The sequence below is a fragment of the Pinus tabuliformis genome, chromosome 2_1 (assembly GCF_031772625.1).
Source record: "Pinus tabuliformis cultivar Carrire ecotype Pingquan chromosome 2_1, CPIR1, whole genome shotgun sequence".
Lineage (NCBI taxonomy): Eukaryota > Viridiplantae > Streptophyta > Pinopsida > Pinales > Pinaceae > Pinus > Pinus tabuliformis.
In genome coordinates this window covers 639,858,144-639,880,734 of record NC_142299.1, presented here as the reverse complement: position 1 = coordinate 639,880,734, position 22,591 = coordinate 639,858,144, and the positions used below count along the sequence as shown (strand labels likewise).

Genomic DNA, 22,591 nt, shown 5'->3' with positions numbered 1-22,591 from the left:
ACATAGTGTCCTGGCTCATTCCCTCGACTTCACTATATAGGTTCTCAAAGTGGGAGAAGGCAACCCCTTTGATGCTTGTAAAGTCCTTATGGGTAACTCGATCTTCTTTTATTTCAGAAATTGTGTTGAAGGACCTTCTAGCTTGGGCCTATTTGTGGAAGAAGGAGGTATTCCTGTCTCTTGCTTTCAACCACAGGCTACGGGATTTCTGCCTCCAATATTCTTCCTCTTGCAGACAAGCTTTGTGGAATTTTTGTTGCAGATTTCCTTCTATGACTGTCAATTCCTCTGTGGGTTCCTCCTCTTCCATCTGTAGTTGGTGCTTCTTGAGGGAGGCATGGGCCATCCTCCTTTCATCAGCCAGATTTGGAAGAGTTTTAGCCCAGCTTTTCAAAGCAGCCTTTACTCTTCTTAATTTTTCTTCCCAAACAAAGAAAGGGGACCCTGTGACAGGCCGATTCCAACTCTCTTTAACCTTATCCATAAAGTCTAGATACCTTATCCATAGAGCACTGAATCAAAAAGGAATGGGTCCAAAATTTCTATGTGATGAGAGTTCCAGTTTTATGGGTTTATGATCTGAAATATTGCATGGCAGGATGAGCATCCTAGCTTCTAAACCAAGGAGAAGATAGGAACTTTGAATAAGAAATCTATCTAATCTCGCAGCAATATGGCCAGGGCCAATTCTTTTATTTGACCAAGTGTACTTACCTTTCAGAGGTTTGATGTCGAGTAGATCCTAATCTTGCATGATATCCTCCACCCATTCCCTCGTCGGATCTCTTACTATGCTACCACCTCTCTTCTCAGAGGAGATTAGGGTTATATTCAGATCCCATGTGATAATAATATTTCTCAACGTTTCTTCCTTAGCCATGAGTTTGATTGAGTCCCAACACTGCTTCTTTTCCCCTGCGTTTATTGGCACATACACATTAAAGAGGCTAAAGGCCTCCCTTGTTTCTCGGCTTATGAGTTGCATAAGCTACTAGTGTGTATTCTGCTTTCCATTGACCAATTCCAACTTGTCTTCATTCCAGAGAGCTCCCAGCCCTCCCGATGCACCTCGGGCTGAGACAACCTGCCCTCCACTTTTTCTCCATAGGTTCCTGCTTACTTGGAGGAAGCTCTTCTCCTCCAACTTAGTCTCCTGGATCAGAAGGATATCTGGGGTTTCTATTCTAATCAAACTTCTCATTGCTTCTTCTTTTTGCTTGCTCCCCAACCCCCTGCAATTCCAGGAGACAATATTCATTATTTACCTTTCTGAGAATGGGTGGCCCCTTTGGGCCCCTGTCCATGACTTCTTGTAATCTTCGGTGTCTTTGCTAGCAGCTTCTCCAACGTTGGCTGGCTGCCTTGGAGTTTGTCTTTATATGTTTCTCGCTCTCTTTTTTCTCGATCAGTTTTCCTTCCTCTTGTCGATCTGCGGGACAATGTTTGGGAGTCTCCTATTTCTCCTTCCTCCTCAGATTCTTCTGAATCTAGGTCTTCCTCTTCCATATCTGTAGCCTTTTCCTTAGGGCTTACTGCTGTGCTCTCACCTTGCCTGGAATTTTCAAGGATCTCTTTCTCATTTGCCTCCTTCTGCTGTTGTTCTGTTTCATGCATTTCGATTGAGGTAGAGGAAAGAGGGGTGAACGCATTCTCTTGTGCCTTTGGTTGGCCACTAGAAGAAGGCTGCAACCCTTTTCCTTTTGTAGCTCCAGGAGGGTTTGAGAGTTTAGGGTTAGCCCTTGACCTTTTGACCTGCTTCCATCCTTCTTCCTTTCCTTGCACCGCCTCTTCATTTTTTGTGCAGTTCTTGGCAAAATGTCCGTATTCCTGGCACTTGCGGCACTTGAAAGGAAGCTGCTCATAGTCAAGTTTTTGCACGTGAGTCCAGCTTCCTACATTTATCTTTATAGCCTCCAGCAGTCCCACTTCTAGATCTACTTCGACACAGATCCGAGCGCAGTCATATTGATCCTTGGTGTTTGCGCGATCTATGAATTTGCCCAGCACATTGCCTATATGTTGAAGGGAGTCCCAGTTCCAGCAATGCACAAGAAGATTCGGAAGCCTTACCCACACTGGAACCACCGACGGAACATCTTCAGCTGGATCAAAATCGGGATTCCATCTGTTCAAATAGAGACCTTGAGGACCCATAAAATAGGGCCCATTCCTGAAGATTAGATCCTTGTCTTCTTTTGAGATAAACTCGAACAGGAAATAACCTCGCCCTAGAAAATACGAGGTGACACTTTGCTTGATTAATGGTCTCCAGTTTCTGCAGACCCAGGCTTCTGTGGCTTTGGGAGAAGGCCAAAGGCCAGTGAACTGACCTACCAGGGCCCTTTCTGCCAGTGACAGAGCAACCTTGATCGGCCCTTCCAAAGGAAGGGAGACCTCTGGAATGTTTTCCAGTTTTTTAACAAACTTCGAAGCATTCAGTTTCTTCTTGGCTGGCAGCGAAGCCAGAAGAGTCTTGAATGCGACATCTTCAGCTTTGGGGGAGGACGGAAGACTGATAGGAGGAGCCTGGGACGAGCCCAGCTCATCCATGGCAGAGGGACGCAGAGGGGCGCAGCCCTAGCATGGCCAACCAGCCCGTGAGAGCACGAACAACTCGCAGAGCTCGGGGAGGCGGAGGGCAGCGAAAAAAGTTTTCAAAATTGAGCCCCGAGAGTTGCATACATCATTCTTCTTAGTAGTTATTATTATTATTTATTATTATTATTATTTTTATCTTAATTATTATTATAAATTATAATATTATTATTCTTAAACTAGTCGTTATAGGAATATTATTTGATCTTAATAATCATTATTAAAATATTAATTTCCATAAACTAGTCATTATATGATCTTTTGGTCTCTACATCACCCTCTATTTAAACATGTGTCATGATCTACACCTTCAGCTAGTCCTGACGATGAACCACACTAGCTGGTTCGAAACGCATCGACAAATTTTTCTCCTATGTGATATCTACCGAAAAGACTATTCGTAAAGAAATTATCTAATTTGTCTTTAAAAGTTTGCAATTTTCATAAATCATTATCACATCAAATTTTAAAATTTATTTTTTAAAAATGAAATTTTGAATTGGGAATTATATTAGTGAAATATTATATACAAATCTTGTAAAAATTTTCAAAGAAATATAATTTTCTTTATACATAGAAAATGTTTAACTAATCTTCCTAAAGGTTTTTGAAGTAGTTTTCTTTATACACTGAAAAAATTCAACCAATCTTGGTGAAGGTACTTAATCTTTCATTCCAAGGAGAGATACTAATGAGAGAGCTTTATGTAAGAAAAATAAACTAAAAACAAGGACCATGAATATATTTAATGAAGTGTGCAAGACTATTGTTGATGATCCTCTAGATCCCATTTTCCAATGTCATTCCATCTTCAGATAACATGTCTACTTCATAGTTCTTGTCCTTGTAAATATGTGTAAACAATGTGAGAGAAGGCTTATTTTTGGAAGCATGACGTCATGTAAAAGAGGTTGGACTGGGACGTTGTGAAAATTGAATTATCCTTTTATCCATTGAATCGCAAGTAAAGAGTCTCTCTGAATTTCGATTAGAAAATTTCCAATTTCTTGAGCTAGCTAGCATTAAGACTAATTTTAGAGCCACAAAAATATGTCATGAATGGGGGATAAATGTAGAATTCCTCCAACCATGTCTTTTGGGAGGAACACTGCGGAAACTCCATTAAAGAAAGCCCAAGGAAAAACTTTATTTATTGTTTCTTCAGGGGAGTGATATGATATGCACCCTTCCTTGTATTGCGGAAATGCAATGAGGGTGTTCATACTTTGGATAACACATTTCAAAGGTATGGTATCCTATCTTTAAAGAGCTTGGAATTTCAAGCTAGCCAAATTCCCCAAGTTATGGTTTGATAGAGCGCTTTATATCTCTTTATGTCCATGTTCATGCACTAGTCACTTAAGGGTCTCTTCAATTGAGTTCCCTTTCCAAGCATTTTTCAAACCATTCAAGTGATCTATTTCTTAATAGACTTCTAGAGTATAAGCACATACCAGACAGATGAATAATATATATATATATATATATATATATATACAAATAATTTAAATAAAAATAATAATGATTAATGATTAATTAACTAATAATTAATAGTGAAGAGGCATGTCTCTAAGGACATTACCGTTGTGAAGATGTACTTGTCTAAGGTATATAAGCTGGCCCTCGCCCTCGCCCTCATCGTAATCATCTTGCTTGTATTCAAATATTCTTATATATAATTACTTGTCATACAATAGATGTCTTTGTCTTCGAAGTGTTCTGAAGATTATTGCACAACATAAACTAGCTTTGTTTGTTATATTGGTATAAGATCATTCCTCTGTGCATACGAACTTTGTTCGTTACATTGGTAATATCAGAGCATTCCTCTGAGTATACAAACCTTGTTTGTTACATTGGTATCAAAGTCGTTTGATCCTCTAGCCACTCAACCGTTGCATGGAGTGCGTTCTCTGATCCAGGTCTTTGGCCATAAAATTTCCCAACCTTGTTGTCGTTGAAGCGTTTGCTACACAAGTATTTAGATATTCTCCATGTAAAGGTATATTTAAAAAAATATATTAAAAAAAGGTCAAAAATAATATATATATATATATATATATATATATATATATATATATATAGATATTAAAAAAAATTGAAGAAAAAAAAACAAAATACGGGAGGAGCATATATATATATATATATATATGAAAAATAAAAAATATTAAAAAATAATAATAATGATAATTTGACAAATATATATATATATATATATATATATATATAACAAATAAATATTGCATGTTTCTTACCTGGCCCGTGCAAGGGAAAATCATTGGGGTCGTTACACTGTCAGCAGCCTCCACAGCGAACTGGTCGACTAACCACTGACAGACCAGCCGCCATAGCCATTGGAGCAAGTTTCTCTATATCGACTCCCCCAACAACCCCGCCACCTTCTCAGCTAGTCAACATCTCCAGCGACTGTGACGTACGACCAACTACTGATCCTTCTGTCTTCTCTGTGTTTCCCCTTGTTTCACCGCCAGCAAATCTGTGGCCTTCCTTCAATCCCAACCTTCCACTACCCCTCTGCCATTCAACTTGAATCACCAATTGCCATTTGTATACATTAATTTTTCATTCATTTGTACAATTGCAATCATCTAAACAACCACCTTCATCCATATACCCATATGTACAGTCGTGTCTCAGCAAAAGATTCCTTATCATAATTTGAAGACATAAATATTATATAGGCTATGTAAATATTATATAGAAGTGTTTCTTTTGAATTTGTGTGAACGTAAAGGTTAGATTTACATATATGTGGTGCAAAAAGTATTAAAAAACAAGTTTATTAAAGGGAAATTTAATATTATTGAAGAAAGGTGAACCCAATATTAGTCATAACCATATATATATATATATATATATCCCACGATTCCACTAAAAGAGGTAAAAGTATTGAGCCTATATATAAAGGATTTGAGTGATTAAATTTAATAATAGAAAAATATTAGGAAATAATTATTATATTTCTAAGTTCTAAAGGGATATTTTGAAAGTATAAAGGAGGAATATTTTTAAAACCTTAAAGCTCATTTCAAAAAAAGAAAAACGGAGACCAATAATGAAAGATTTCCTAAAACTTTTATTAAATGTGTTAGTACACTATTTAAAATCAAATGATCACTCGCATGATGAGATATTATAATCTCTATCAATCCTACTAAAGATAGTAATTATGTTAGTACAAAATGTGCTAACCAATTAGTGATTCCTGAATTGAATGTAATTGAAACGAGTTTTGTTGACACAAGTGACAAACAATACGACATAAACAATCTACAACTAAGTATTGGGGATTATACTTTTATCTCCCAATTCACCATGAAAACCTTATTTTTTTACAATAGTGACATTGTTTTGGGCTCACCATAGATGAAAACTCTAGGGTCCTTCATCCTAATATGAAAAATAAGCTTTTGACATTTTTATACAAAAAGAAAAAAATAACAATACAAGATGTTACATTCAAGCCAAATTTAGTAACATCAGAAGACATACAAGATATTTCAAAAGGAATTTTTCAAGAAGGTAAAAAGGTACTACAAAATATGCAAAGAGAAGATGACAAGATCATTATTGAAAAAATGAAGAAGTTTCTCGGCTTAAAGACCATAGTGAAAAATTACTGAAACAAATTAAGAAGCTTGAGAAGGATAAGAAGTCACTGGAAAACAAGGTACAACAACTATCGAGAAAGAAGCATCAAATGAAAAGTCCAAGTTGAAGAGAAATGAATAAATACCGATCCAATGAATATCACAACTCAATAATAAGACAAGTCAATTGAATAAAAGACACACTTAGATGTTGTCGTTCAGACAATGAACATCCCAAGTGAGGGTTTTGTAACCAACTCAACAACATCGTCACCTGAACTAAATCATAATATTGCCACACACATTATAAAGGAAAGACAAAGCAAAAGAACTACTTATCTACATCTGAATCACAAGAACGAATATCTCGATCAATCTATGAATCTATATCACTTAGAACATAAACAACAAACTTATGTTCCACATAATACTGAAGTTTGCACAATTCAGTAGAGTGATAACAATTCATCTCAAGTTTCTAGTAACTAAAAGATTCCACAAAACACTGATTTAGGATGGTCAAGCCCATTCTTAGTTCGATAATTTTATTTATTACTCCAAGGATCATATCGTCCTGTATTAATGAAGATGACATTTCTAAGATGAGAAGACATTCAAAAAAAAAGAAGAGAAAAAGAGTAAGCTTTGAGGACAAAGCTTTTTGAAGACGAAAGCAATGCTATGATATATATATATATATATATATATATAATACAAATAATTTAAATAACAATAATAATGATTATGATTAATTAACTAATCATTAATAATGAAGAGGCACATCTCTAAGGGCATGACCATTGTGAAGAGGTGCCTGCCTAACGTATATAAGTAGGTCTTCACCCTCATAGTAATCATCTCACTTGTATTCAATTTTTTTTTATATATAATTACTTGTCCTACAATGGATAGCTTTGTCTTCAAAGTGTTCTTAAGATTATTTCAGAGTGTAAACGAACTTTGTTCGTTACATTGGTATCAGAGCATTCCTCTCAGTATACGAACCTTGTTCATTACACATGTCTTTCAGGTGGAATACTTGGGAAACTCCATTAAAGAAAGCCCAAGGAAAATATTTATTTATTGTTTCTTTAGGGGAGTGCTATGATATGCATCCTTCCTTGTATTGCGGAAATGCATAGAGGATATTCATACTTTGAATAACACATTTCAAAGGTATGGTATCATATCTTTAAAGACCTTGGAATTCCAAGCTAGCCAAATTCCCCAAGCTATGGTTAGATAAAGCCCTTTATATCTCTATATGTCCATGTTCATGGACCAGTCACTTGAAGGCCTCTTCAATCGATTTCCCCTTCCAAGCATTTTTCAAACTATTCAAGTGATCTATTTCTTACTAGGCATCTAGAGTATAAGCAGATATCAGAATGCGGTGGGAGTTAGTCTCAGAGTCAACTTTACAAAGACCACATTGACCTAGTTCCTTATAGCGTATATTTTTAAGGATGTCCAATCTTTATTGTTTACCAATAACCACGTGAAGATTTCTTATTTGGATGGGAATTTGAACCTCTAGAGAATCATTGACCACAAGATTGTGGGTTGTTAATGTCCTCAATAACAAGGACTTTGGATCCTTGTCTGGGCTCATAGTTCCATGTAGGACTCAAAGACAAAATGAGATGATCTTCTTGATCATTTAGATTTCTGAAACAACTTCCTAGCTTTTGAGTATAGTGTTCCCAAATTTATGCCATCTCCTCTCAAAATATGATCTCCCCCCCAAGAAATCCATTGTTGTGGCCTATCCAAACTGTTGACTCCCTAAGATACTTTTCTTAGATTATGGTATGCCCAACTTTCAAGTCTAAAATTAGTGGGGGTGAGAGCCTATACATGTCATTACTACCAATCGAGGGGTCCAAGCCAATGTGTACTTTGTTATCTATGCCAATTCCCCATCTATCGAGGTGGAGGTTGCAACCACTTCTTTCCATATTGTTGAGGTGTTTTGCAAATCTCGAGCTAGCTTTTTGACCCATTCCTCTATGGAACTGTTGTAGTGGCTACAACCACCCTCCAAAATTTTGGCCCGCATGCAAATTTCGGAGCTTACCTTGGATCCTGCAATCAATCATCCTTGGTCACTTGTTGGTAAGCTGATGATTTCAAGCTCCCCTCCTTGATCCTAAGAGTTGTTCGCATTCTCATCTTTATGCAACATGTGTCATCATTGGGCATAGGGGTTGTTGTTTTTCATGCAAAGGGAATGTTGTCTTGCTTCAAAGGAATTGTGTGTGTATGAGTGGTTGTCATCACATAGACATGTTTCACACTCACTTCATGCACTCTTGTCACGAAGGTTCTTGCATGAAGCAAAGTATGTCTTGTGCATTCTGGAGGGTCTACATTATGTCATTATGTGTCCGTGTGCGATCAAAGTTAAGTCCTACCAATGTTTACATATGTTTCACTGATCTCACACTTAGCCATTTTCCCGAGCAACCTAGCCCCATATAGCTTCCCAAAATTGTGTGCTTTACTTCTGCAACCATCAAGATTCCTCCCTTGCCTGCTGAAACCTCTTAGTGCGCAGAGACACCAACCTCCCTTGCCTGCTGAAACCCCGTAGCCCACAGATACCCCAGCCATCACTGCTCAACAAAAATGTGCAGAGCAGTCAGCTGCACTACACTCAGAAATTGCGCGGAGGTGTCCTCCCAGGACCCCCATCCTGTAGCAGTATCATGTGCCTCAAAACTGGGCAATGTTGTCCAAGATTCCTTGTCTGTCTTGCATGCAGAAACTACGTAGACGGAACTCCCAGGACCTCATTCTGGTAGCAGTCAATGTCCGCTGAAATTTCACAGATCTACCTCTTAGTGACTACAGGAAAAGGTGACATGCTGAAATCGATTCCAAGGAGTTGAGGAGAAAGACCAAGGAACCAATTAATGGAAAAGATCAAGAATGCGTGCAAGCTTCGTCAGATGCATGTTCATCTTGAGGGTAAGTATGGTAAGTAAAGAACACCTTCCAAAGTACACCTCTTAGTTGAGTTTGCAGGATGACTTGTCAATGTCATATCATTATATCCTGAATAACATGCATGTCCGCAAACACGAAAGGTCATTGTATGTGTTTCTTATACATGTCTTACTTCCTTTTCACTTATTCGACCAACTATCGTCTTTAGCATGATGATTGCTATGTCATTCTTGCAACCTCGTTATGGTGATGTTGAAGGTTGTGTTTGAGTTGTGTTTGCTATGTAAACATCTATGACACTCACACACGATGTTGTAAGAATTGTCGCGCAAGTGTCGCCACGGTCGTTCGAATGTCTATCTCATAGTGTCGCGCTTGTTGCTTGCACTTTTCGGTCAGTCACACTGAGTGTATGTTGTCTTGATGGTTCGAGGTGTCTTGTCACTGAGTCATGTTGAGCATGTGCTCGCAAGGTCATGCATGCACAAGTTTGCTTGCTCACACACTTAGTAATTTTTCTAAAACTCTTTCGACTGGACCTCCCTCCAACAGTCGGACCTTCGTTGAGATGCACTGTGCAATCTCAACTCTCGGTGAACATCTACTACTGCCTAGAATTGCACAGAGCTTGAGGCTGCTTCCCAGGTAGTCTGCACTGCGCAATCCTGGAGTCGACCCGACTGACTGTCACCCAGAACATCATAGATGTGTCTTAGCAAGCCATCTCAATCTACACTGCCTGCAAACAACACCATCAAGCCTCTAGTTGGTCAATCAAAGAGTTTGACCGAGTAGTGACCTCAGTACTCACTCCTCCAAAAAATTGCGCAAAAGCTTCCAAGCATGCCCGCTTCCACTGAATGAAGAAACTACGCATACACACTGGACAGACACCCGCTGCCTATCACTGCATTTCCCTAAAAAATTGCGCAGTTTTTCTAGCCATTTACCCTATCAGTTGACCTGCTGCTCCTCCTGAAAACTACGCAGTTTTCATGAGCAATCTCCCAGCTGCCCAACATCCTGCTCAACTCGGAAACAACAAAAGGATGTCCAACAAGCCAGCCTCCCAGCTCTGCGTAGTTTTTGGCAGCAACTTCCCGTAGTCTGCTACCAGCTCCTCGGAGAAATTGTGAAGTGCTGCCAGTCTCCCTCTGCAGCCAGTATTGTCTCCCTGAAAAAATTGCGTAGATCTACCCTCCAGCCGAGCCAAATCCCGCAGACAGTCACTGCTGATATGGATTTCCCATCTCAGCCTCCGAGTGACCCCTGCGCAATTTTCATGGACAGTGCCCAAAGCACACATCCCTGCTTGAAATGTGCTATGCACAGTTTCAAAGCCTTGTCCTCGCTCCTGGTCACCTGCATCCAAAAGCGAAAAACATTGCATCATGGTAGACTAGGATATTTCTAGATTTGATGTCGTCTCATCATGAGTGATAGCAGATATAGGTACCTGGATGAGACATGGCACGATGACGAACGTGATAAATAAGGAGCGCATGTAAGGAGACTTGTTCGCGAACCGACAAACACATGGAGCATGCACAAGTACAAGCGAAGGAGGGACATGCACGTGCAACATCAAGTGAACACCAAGACCATTGAGGAATCCACACACCTTGCCATGTGGAGGTGAAGCTATGATACACCAAGAGCACATCCATCACTCAGTAGCACTACAACTCGACATGGACACCACCAACAGCATGAACATACCAACTTCGTCGTGTCAAGTCATGTCGTGAGTAATCTCGGCCACATCACTACTGTGGATCATATTGTTGTAATCAATGTAATATAATGTGGAAGTCCAAGAGACCCAAATTTAAATCTAAAGAGTTATGTAATTCAAACAGTCATGAGGGAAGTCGAACAGTCACAAAGGCGAGTTTTACCCTTGGCTATAAATACCCCTCATTTGTACATGCAATGTAATTTTCACCTTGGCTCCTCCCACATAGCCTTGAGAGTCTATAATCCTTTCTTTGAGGAGCGAGCAGTGGCTCCAACGCATGGTGTACAAATGTGTCTTGGAACTTTCGCTTAATTCAGAAGCCTGTTAACAGGCCATCATGTTTTCACTCATGTATTGTATTTGTTTGTAAGACTATTCTTTGGATGCTTGTAATGCATGTTGCAACCTATATTAAGACAGTTGAACTATTTCAGTTGTTTTAGTACATATGTTATTGGAAATGTGTTGTATCAGTTGTTAACGTTGTCTTGGCCGTGTGGGCTATCCAGTCGAACACTCAACAGATTCATTCTTGTAAACTTGTTATAATTCCCGTCACATTCGTGTGGACTATTCCGTCGGGTGTTGTACGTGCTATCTTTTCACCTTGTGTTTGTGACTGCCGCATCCGTGTGGACTACTCTGTGCGGAAGCTGCGCATGTCATGTTGTTTCGTGTGCCTCTAGCAGAGTTGGGACTATTCCCTTTCGACTTGAGACTCACTTCCACCATCTCCCCCTGCAGTGAAAGAACTTTGACAGAAGCGACACTAAGCACTCAATAGGCACGCGAACCTCATTGTTCAAAGACAAAGTAAACCACTCTCATGTGCTGACAAGCAAGAGCTAAGGCAAATCTTTAAGATAATGGCAATCGGGTCATCGTACCGGATGGGACTCCTACACCAAACGGTGTGAGGTCTAGTTGGGACTTCATACCGGGGAGATCCCCTGAATGTTGGCGGGTCTAGCACTGTCAACAGGAGCTAAGAGATATGTATGTATCTTTAATTACATATTCCCAAAGTCTAAAGCCTTATATCAATCTTCATACATTTTTAGTTGCAAGAGCCTTTGCAAAAAGGAATACATTTTTTAGGCTCCATCAGCCTTGAGATTATGGAACAATGGGCTTTTCCTACAAGGTTAGATCCATCCCCTTTTTTCCTACCTCTCCAAACTAGATGAACCTAAAAATTAACATTTTGATTTTCCCCAACTCTCCTTTCAAAATTCATACCAAAGGCATCCAATATATGAGGATGGCTTCTAGCATTGATTTGACAAGCACCATCTGACTACCTCTATAGACCCATCATTTGCACCATGTAGTGAGTTTATTCTCTATATTAGATATTAGCCAAGTTACCAATCACCTTTTTGATAATGAATTACTTTCAAATGAAATCTCACTTATTTCATTCTATTATTTTTTTCTAATACCTAAAACAAGATTTGGTAATGCAAAGATTTTTCATTATCTGAAAGACCTCGAAAGGAGATCGTTTACTTGTCAATGTCAAGTTTCATGCTTGTTGCCTCACAAAAGAGATTGATGATATCTTTATGGTTTTCAACCAACCTTCTATTTTGTAACACCCTACATAGTCACTTAGTTAATTTTAATAACACGCACTCGTTATTTCTTTTTTGTTTTTTTAAAGCAACATAAATTAGCCTTTAAATTATGAATTGCTCACCAAACATTTCTAATCCCAAATAAATTTGTGAATATATATATATATATATATATATATGCGCTAACTTGGTATTATATTTAAGATATTCATTTTACAAGTGCTTTGCGCTTACCGAACTCTAAAATAAAAACTTAAATTAATTAATCTATGAAAACCAGTATCGTATAATTCCTCAACTAATTTTTTTTTTTAATACTCTTATCTACACTTGTCTATTTGATCGATTATCACAATTATTTAATTTACTCCTATTAAATTATAGTTAAGTAATACTAAACACTCGTAACAATCTATAATACTATATACGAGAAATACTATATATGCTATATATTTGATTACTTGGCTACCTAACTCATAGGTCTTATTTGAAGGGTTATTTGATTCCAACAATATAGTACTTTGCCATGGTTGGAGATATTGATATTAGATGAATTTAACACGTCCCACGAGCTTGCCATGGTATCTAACTATTTCTAAGGTACCACTCAAATTGCTAGTAGATTAGTTTACATATGCGTTAATTATTATCGTCATAACATATGGTTAACGATAGTAAGGATAGGTTAGGGTAAGTTTACAGTCAAGTAAAGGTTGATGGTGCATAGGGCGAGGTTGAATGCATCTTAATCGATGATCACATCGGTCGAAAATTTGCCATTTATGTTGGATGGATTTCGATTCGGGAATCAACGCTCTAGCTCTTGTTTCTTAATTTTTCAAATTAAATTTGTGATGTCACTTGGGAAAATGATTTGTTGTATAGATGGCAATGTTTTGGCACTCATAGATCAAGGAATATGGATTTTTTTAGGTGGATCTGTCTGAGACAAATATTAATGTCTACCCATCTCCGGTGTCTATGAACCGCCAAAAAAAAAATACCAAGTAAACCATCAAGCTCCATGGATCTCTTTGAGTAAATCTGCCGAGACAAGTATTAGTAGCCATCCATTTCTTGGGTTTGTGAACCACATAAACAAAAAAAATACCAGATAAACCATTATATAGATGAAAGGTTAACCATGGGCTACCGAGGTAATTTCAGAGTTTTGCAAATTCATATGACATTTTGATATGAGTACGATGTTGCATTGGCTTTGGACCGAAGTTGCAGTTTACAATTGCTTGTTGCAAGAATTGTGTCGTTATTGTCCCATCGGTTCCTAGTTTATGAGAGTTCCCAAATCATATATCAAAGGTTGGAGGCGAAAACAATTATGAATTCAATTGTCGACAACTATATATATCTATGTTGCACAAGTTTCTAGTGCGCGGGCACTTCTGATACGCGGGAACGAGTATCCGACACGGCTAGAAGTATTGCCAAAATTTACAGGAAACGTCAAGTTGGAAGTGGCAATAATATAATATATTAAAAATAAAAATAAAATAATTTTAGATAGAGGAGGAATGACCTGTTATAGAGTTTTCTGAACCCAATGTTTCGAACTACCAAGTGAGTCCATCATCAGGGGATGCGTCAGTAGAATATCTTTAATATCTTTAGAATATCTATTGACGCATCCCCTGATGATGGACTCACTTGGTAGTCCGAAACGTTGGGTTCATAAAACTCTATAATAGGTCATTCCTCCTCTATCTAAAACTATCCTCACCTATATGGATTCATTATTTAATAAAATAATTTATTTATTTCCATCCAAAACTTACCAATCAAATTCCATCTTGCAAAGAAACATGTAAAAGATTGAACTTTGAAACATCGCCCAAAAAAATCAAAATATTAATCCATCAACAATTTCTCAATCAAATTCTTTCTGAGCAAAGAAACATGCAGAACTCCCAAACCACAAAAAAGGTTTTTATTACTCAATTATTTATTATGTGATTTCATGAAATGTTATATGTTAAGTCATTGGTTCAATTCTTCGCCCTTGATGTAATCTCACCAATATTATATATATTACATCTAATTAGGATAGAGATAAGAAAAATAAATATAGATTAATAGTAATTAAAAAAATTTAAAACAATAGAGCTTAAATCCAATGTTATTTTAAAAAGAGTTTGTATAATAAAATTATAAATTTCCAAGTTAATATATATTTTATACTTGAATAAATATGGAAATTAAATAAAAAAATTGTTTGTTAATAATATTTATATTTCATAATTTCAACTATTTTTTTTTTAGTATTCGATCTTTTGTCCATTCAACTCGAGCGATAATGATGGTTTTTCCAATGGCCAACAATCTTCCTAAATTCTTTTATATCCATCTGCCATCTGCGTATATGAGGAGAATGAATAGTTTTCCAATGACAAAGATCACGATTGGCCAGACGCCTCATCTTCATTTGGATAGAAGGGCTTTCCATAAACAAGTTGTTTCTCTTAGTTCCAGACCCATATCCAAATCTAAACCCAGTGGCATACCCTTCCCTTCGCACAGTTCCATCAGTTTAAGCAACACCCAAGCTTGCAACGTCAAATACACCTAAGTTTGCACTTATTCATTGCAGTGAAGCTCCTGAAAAGCTCCAAAGTACCTGTTGAAGCTCCCAACGATTTTGGAGCGTTTTTTATCAGCTCCCAAGCTCTCAGGAGCAGGGATCTTCAGGGATGTGCTCTCCAATGCCTAAGAACGGTACTCGTGTAACTATATTATATCTATATATATATATAAAACTAACGATGTGAGGGTTGAAACGACAATACAATCATCTTCACTATGCCATGGGCATGCAAGGTCGTCCAACAAATGCAGTGTTAACCCATTAGTATCCTTTGATTGTCATAGAGATAGTGCATCGAAGCAGTTTTGATTACGACTTTGAATGTCATTGGTATGATGGATCGAAGTGACAAGCAACATCGATCCTTAGTTTATAACTGGTTTCTTCACTTTTTATTGGGGTAGTGAAACAAAGCAACATGACTACAAATTCTCAAGCTAAGGAGGAGTGTTTTTAATGCGGTTATGTAATATATATATATATATACATACATCGAAATTTGTATCTTAGGAAATTGATAATCTTGTAATCTATTAGATATATACGTACTCTATTAAATATATATGTACTTTGTAATTTTTGTAATTTATGGTAGGGATATATATAAAAGGTTTAATTTCATAAATTAATATAGTCTCGAAGTTGTGGTCCAACAATTATGTGTGGAAATTTGGTGAATCTTATTCATAAATTAATATAGTTTTGTAGTTGTGGTTCAACAACTATGTGTGGAAGTTTGGTGAATCTTGAATAAGACTATGTACACGGTGAGCTGCTCCAAGAATGATTTTTTTATTTGAAAAATAAATAAATCATAAACTAATCTATCATATACTTTTACAATGTTTTTCACTGCGAGTTTAGGGTGAGCAAACACTGTTCACCCAGCATTGAATCTTGAGTAAGACTATGTACGGGGTGAGCTGCTCCAAACTAATAATGTTTTTTACCAAGGGTTTGGGTGAGCAAACACTCTTCACCCGGCCAATCTCTTTGCTTCGTTTTCACTGTTCACCAGCGAATCCCCTTGCTTCGTTTTCGTCTTCTGGCCCGTTTAAATCCCGCAAATCTTGAATAAAACTATGTACAACTGTGAACTGCTTCAGGCGCCATTTCTTCATTTGAAAAATAAGTAACTCATAAACTAATGTATCATATACCTTTGAAATTAAGCGGAAGGCATTTTTCACTACAGGCTTGGGTGAGCAAACACTGTTCACCCCACCCAATTCCCTTGCTTAGTTTTCGTCCTCCTCTGGCCAGTTAAAGTCTTACACATGGAAAAGTCGCGAGCGTAAAATTCGGTTCAATCTCCTGCAACGTATGTACAGGTTGAATTGTCAGTCGAAGAAGGTGTTGACGCCTCTGATAAGTCTGCAACTTGACATAGTTCGGTGTAATTACTTGTAACTGTTGCCATGATTGGATCACAGAGCTGGAAGCCACAGCGAAGAACCGCACTGCGAAACGCCGGCGCTTTTCAAGAATTAGGTACGAGTTTCTCTGGAAAAAGAAAAGCATAACGAATAAAACACGATCAGAGTTACCGCTAAGAAACAGATATGTAAACTGCGCCTCTATTCTACACATCCGTAGATTCAGCCAACTTTTACCAATCCACGACTGAATTAATCAACCGGAATCGTTCTTCCTGGCCGGATTTTTAAAACCGATCCTCTGTAAAAACCTCGAACGCTCATTGCCGAAGCTCCAATGGAGACTCCAAACGGAGCAGGGGAACAAAGCACAATTTAAGAATTTTTCTGCGAGATTATTAAAGCGGAAGGTGTAGAGAGCGGAAACAAATTATATATTAATCCATTTAATATTCTAAAATGGAGTACGAAACCGAGGCCTTGCCGAGCCGCGTAAAGAAAATTTGGCCTTCCCGTATGTCTTGACAGTTTGTTCCTTATTAACAAATTGCCTACCTGTTATACATGCGACTGTAGAGTTAAAAAATTTCCCATTGCAGTGAATGTTTCTGTTTTGAAGTCTTTTCCGGGAAAGTGCACATGTCACCCACTGAGACACCTCGTCAATGGCGTTGTTACCGCCGGGGAATATTTAACGGCGACTATAACGGCGTTATGCAGGCCCAGGAGAGGCATCATCGATCCTTCCATGTTCGCTATGCGGATTGTCGTCTCCACGCGTTCTTTTCCGATGTATTGACTTTATTACGGTCACATGAGACGGCTGCCCAGTGAGTTTCAGATCGCTAGCCAACATCACTATTTGCTAAAGAATCAGAGAGGAATGTGATGCGAATTGGAATCCTAATCGGATATGCCAATGCCGTAAAATATTTTGAGGGGCGCATTATTGTAATATATGCCACTGCCGTAAAATATTTTGAGGGGCGATTACTTTGAGGAACAAAAAGTACCCTATAAGCATAGGGTTACTAGTAAAGTAGTGCATCCTGAAATAGCAAGAGATGTAAGTCAATGTGTATTTTTGATGGATCTTTAAAGAATTTCGAGAAAATAGTAGTCTTAAGCCATGAGGAGTATATCCATTGCAATGGAGCCTCAATATTAAGCATCGTTTCAAAAGTCCAAGAGATAGAATGATAGTGCGCCTCAATATTAAGCATCGTTTCAAAAGTCCAAGAGATAGAATGATAGTGCACTTCCTAGATCCTTATAATGAAATTGAAGCAATAGCTAACAAAATGTGCAATGTAATACAATATGAATATTTAATTTTTAAGGTTTCAAACCAGTGGCAAATATCCATAAAAATAAAAAATAAACCAGAAACTCTAATGTTATTTCCTTGGGATCCGGTATGTGAGAGCTAGCTGGCACAAGTTCTATTTTAGTAGCCTGGGATCCATTTCGGTTTTGAAGGATCTGTTTACATGGTGGATCCTACGCAGATCTAGGGGGATCCATATTCGTATCCATATCCAAAACGCAGATCCAACATCAAAGCCCAATGGATCAAGTAACACAATAATTTTGTAACATTGTCAAAGAGTAATGAAATTATGAATTTTTCTGAGGAAAAAAAACCTATGCCTAACAGATAATTTTGTATATTTACATAAGTTAACATTGGTCATTATATTCTGTCTGAAGTTTCATGAAACTCTTATAAACCATGGCCAAATTAGCCAAAGTCCAGCTGTTCAATGGTGTGAAGGTGTTGGTTGTACTAAAATCAGGATTCAAAGTGGAGGCTACTTACAACCTGAAGCTACTATTGCTCTGGAAGCTACTTTTCTCTTGGAAACAGACATTTAGTTTGGACCCTCCCATACCCCTAACATGGATCTGCTTAGCATTAGCGACTTTTTTCCTTCAACCAAGAGAAAGGGAAAAAAAGCATCGAGCAATTGTTTGAGAGTTTGACTGAGCTAAATAAGGAAATAGTAGCAATGCACTTTTGGAATTGCTGACAATGCTGCTGAAAAAAATATTAAAAACTAAAACAATAATGGCATTGAATTCAACTTGGAGGTAGCATTTTAGTCCAGAATACCTCTCTCCCACTTTTCTTGTTCTTGGATCTCTTCTGCAGCAGACTGAAAACAAGTATGCTTAAAACATTCACATACGTTAAAAGAATTGTAAAATTTTGCAATGCTTATCAAGCCAGGTCCTGGTTGGATCTTGTATGGAGATTCCCAAAATTGTTTTGCCAACACACCCTTTGCTTAATTTTATATATAATTCCTTGCAGGTCTCCTCATCGTTTGACTTGGCAGTAGAAGTTCTTACTGAGATTGTGTGTTGCCATGAGGGCTTGCCACATGCATTACTTCCCATGGTGCAACCATTTAAAGATGGATTGTTGCTACAGTCATTTGCAAGTGGAAATGAAAGGCTGGTCAATTGCCTTGTGTGCTTGATGCCAATAATTGGGAATCTACTCCTAGTTTGATTGCAAAGGTTTACACTAGTAATTGCAGTGCAAATCAACCAAATGGAATATTTAGAATTCCTGATGGATTAGCTCATCTCCTAATGAATACAACAGAACCACTTATCAATCATAGTCACCTTCTAGGTCCAACGCATTTTGTTCAGAAGGTGTTTGCTGGAGTACAGAGCTCATTAAAGCCAGCAATCTCCTGGAAAAATGTTGAAGCCAAGATGTTAGTGCTTAATGTGCTTGCACAGATAGTTTAGAAAGATGCACAGCCTTTTGGTTTCTGAATCATAATGCGCATGGAGATGTTTCTGTCCAATAGCTCCTCTGGTGGACTAACAGAGTTTATTTGTTTGATGGGGATTGTGAGCTGTCAAAAGTGATTCACAATTTGACCTGCCACTGCACCATAAGATATTTGGAGGTACCTATTACTTTCTTAGTAAGAGTACTGTATTGGTACAGAACAACCTTCGTAGGTGCCTTATATACCTTTCTTGCAGGGTAAGATTACGGTGCATCTATTGTGGAAGCCATGATAGAGAGTGAAGCCATCGAGGCTCTCTTGGAAGTTCTTAAGTGTCATCAGAACGAGGAGGATGCAGCAGAACTGATTGAAGACTTACAGGATAATTTGAAGATTCTTTGCAGTTGAAAAATCAACAGTTGCTCCATTGTATCGGTATTTGCTTGACACGCAAACTCAAACTCAACAAGCAAGACTGTCAGGTGCTCTTGCACTAGGGCTGCTGTTTCAAAATGAGAATGTCAGGGGAAATAGATGCCATCTCTGTCTGTTGTGCACTAGTGAATCAACTAATGATGGTGGTTTCCATTTGTGCCTTGTAAAATCAAATTATGTACAACTGCTTACATAAGCAAGTAGTTGCAGAAGCTGGTGATATTACAGAGACAACAGGAATGGGTTCTAAGATTCATGAAAGGACTGATACAGTTCTTTGGATCCGTAACAGATGGGACCCTAAAAGGCCAGTTTCATCTGCTGTTGTCAAGTTCAGACTCTTAACAACAAATGAAGTTCGCCTTTAATCCAAAAAAATTTACTTCAATGATTATGCAGTGAGAACAACGAAGACAAGTCACTACCAAAACTACATTAACCTGCAAGTTGTTGGAATGAAACTGAAGGAAGTCCCATATAAATTTATTTTAATGATTATGGTATGAGGAAAACAAAGATAAGCCACTGTCAAAACTAACTTTAACATGCAAGATGTTGGAATGAAACTGAAGGAAATCCCAACTGGCATTGATATAGTGAAATGCAACCTTACAATGCAAAAAGATATTGTATGAGAGTAGGGCTAAGAAAAATAAGAAGGGTCGAATGAAGTTGTGACATCTCATATTAAGCCAGAAGATACATATTCTCAATTTTAGTATTTGATCACATAATCATGCTAAAAGACTCTTCCTGTAAAGGGTCAAAAGAAGTTGTGGCATGTCCTCTCTTCAGAGCATCACATATTTCCAATTCACATTTTCGTATTTAATCACGATAATCATGCTAAAAAGACTCTTCTTGTAAGGGACAAATGAAGTTGTGGTATGTCCTGTCTTCAGAGGATCATATATTTCCAATTTTTTAGGCCAGAAGATCCATGTCACATTGTAACTTTTTATCACTGTAAAATTTGCTATGCTGAAAGATTCTTTTTGACCAGATGAGGAAAACCGAGATTTAAGCTCTCTGGATTTTTCTCATTTGAGCTGTCCACAATCCATGAAACACCTTAAAAAGAACCAAGTGCAAGTCAATGACGATTTTGAAATACATATAGATATTATTCTTTGGATTTCACAATCCCTTTGACATATTAAAAAAAATTAGAATACTGTAAAAATGTACAAAGCAACATTAATGTACCAAATGGAGAAGAAAGCCTTTAAATCAATGTATGCTCAATTGAACAACCATTTAAATCAATGTATGCTCAATTGAACAACCACTTTTATCTGTCAGTATTTTTTTTAAGCAAGTGCTTTTGAACTATCATAAATGCATTTTTTTTTAATATTTTAAATTAGGTGGAGCTAGTATGGACAATCTATAAGTCAATATTAGTAATAACTTGTGACTTGGCAAGGGAAGAGGCATTTTTTGTACTAGTAGTAACCTGTGACTTGGCCAGGGACCTGATTTGGGAAGGGATGATACATTCTTCGTACTAGCAGTAACCTGTGACTTGGCAAGGGATGAGACATCTTTCTTACTAGCAGTAACTTGTGACTTAGCAAGGGATGAGACATCCTCCATACTAGCAGTAGCTTGTGACTTGGCAAGGGGCGAGACATCCTTTGTATTAGCAATAACTTGCGACTTGGCAAGGGACAAGACATCCTTCATAATGAGGAGGCTACCCATAGTGACTTGGAAAGGGACGAGACATCCTCCGTACTAGCAGTAACTTGTGACTTGGCAAAGGATGAAACATCCTTCATAGTGGGGCGCCTACCCTCAAGCGGCATCAACAAGCCAATATTAATTTATCAACATCTACAAACTCTACCCCTGTTTTTTAACATGTAACTTTTACCAAGCAAGCACATGCTCTTAGCCATTAAGCTCACTCAATCTATACTAAATTATCATAAATATACTGTAAAGTCGACATCAAACACATGCTCTTCGCCGTTAAACTCACTCAATCTGTACTAAATTATCACAAATGTACTGTAAAATTGACACCAGTGTTGCTGGACTGGGCCAAGTGTTGATGTCAGTTTAGTAAGATTTGTTTGAATTGAGTCTTAGAGATAAGATATTGAGAAATCAACGAGACTGAACGACCCACCTTGGAGCTGGGATCTTCCTTCTCAACGACATCTCGCATTTGCCTCAGCTTGGTTCTGACCGCGTCGGAAATTGAATTATCGAAGTTCAGACCTCCATCGTTCCCTTTCTCCACTGAATTGCAGGTGGTTTGGCCGTTGCTCAGTCGATCCATTTTGTTCGTGGCCGCACTCCCAGGCCGAAGACATTTGAGCTTATGATCCCTCTCCGTATGGTTGAGTTGAAAACTCCCTTCGTTTTCATCAACGTGAAAAGACGTGTTTGACATGTGTAGAATATTCCAATATTTTGGATCTGAGTTAAGAACTCGGGCAAGCAATATGCACCGACGGTATTTTCCATGTAATTTCGAGCTAATTTTTTTTAGTTTAGTTCAGAGATGACATAATTATGGTACTATTTATTTGTAAATTTTTTTTCAGATTTATCGCATTATGTTTCCAACCAACAACAATGATTCATCTTTAGGTGAAAAATTATTAAAAGACTAATCTTATTTTTTAAATATATAATTAAACCCTCAAAGACGAAATATGGTACTATCTGTTATGCCCAAGTATCGATAAAGAGGTCGTAGCCATTTTCCTGGTGTATGAAGACATGGTGGGAGCCGTGAGTTACTTGGTTAATTAGGGGACGACTTTAATGTCACTTGTGCATGTTTTAAATTATTTAAATTATTGTTCAGTTTTGATAATGACATTTCTTTGAGAAAAATGAGATCAGTGCTCCTTTTCCGAGGATATCTATTAGTCATGAGAGTTGGTAGGATTCAATTGAATAAAAAAAAAAAAAATGCATTTTTTAATGGTTGTTTTCCAGAAGTTC

The 22,591-nt window shown here is 37.7% G+C and overlaps 1 protein-coding gene across 1 annotated transcript in view; it reads right to left on the bottom strand.

Moving 5' to 3' along the window:
* Positions 1-21,970, bottom strand: part of LOC149202178 (uncharacterized) — a 217,449-nt gene extending 195,479 nt beyond the window's left edge. Inside the window, exon 1 of the mRNA XM_089403121.1 lies at positions 21,765-21,970. Within this exon, the coding sequence (XP_089259247.1) occupies positions 21,765-21,917 (153 nt within the window). The 5' untranslated portion in view covers positions 21,918-21,970. The remainder of the gene's footprint in view (positions 1-21,764) is intronic.
* Between the last annotated feature and the right edge of the window lie 621 nt (positions 21,971-22,591).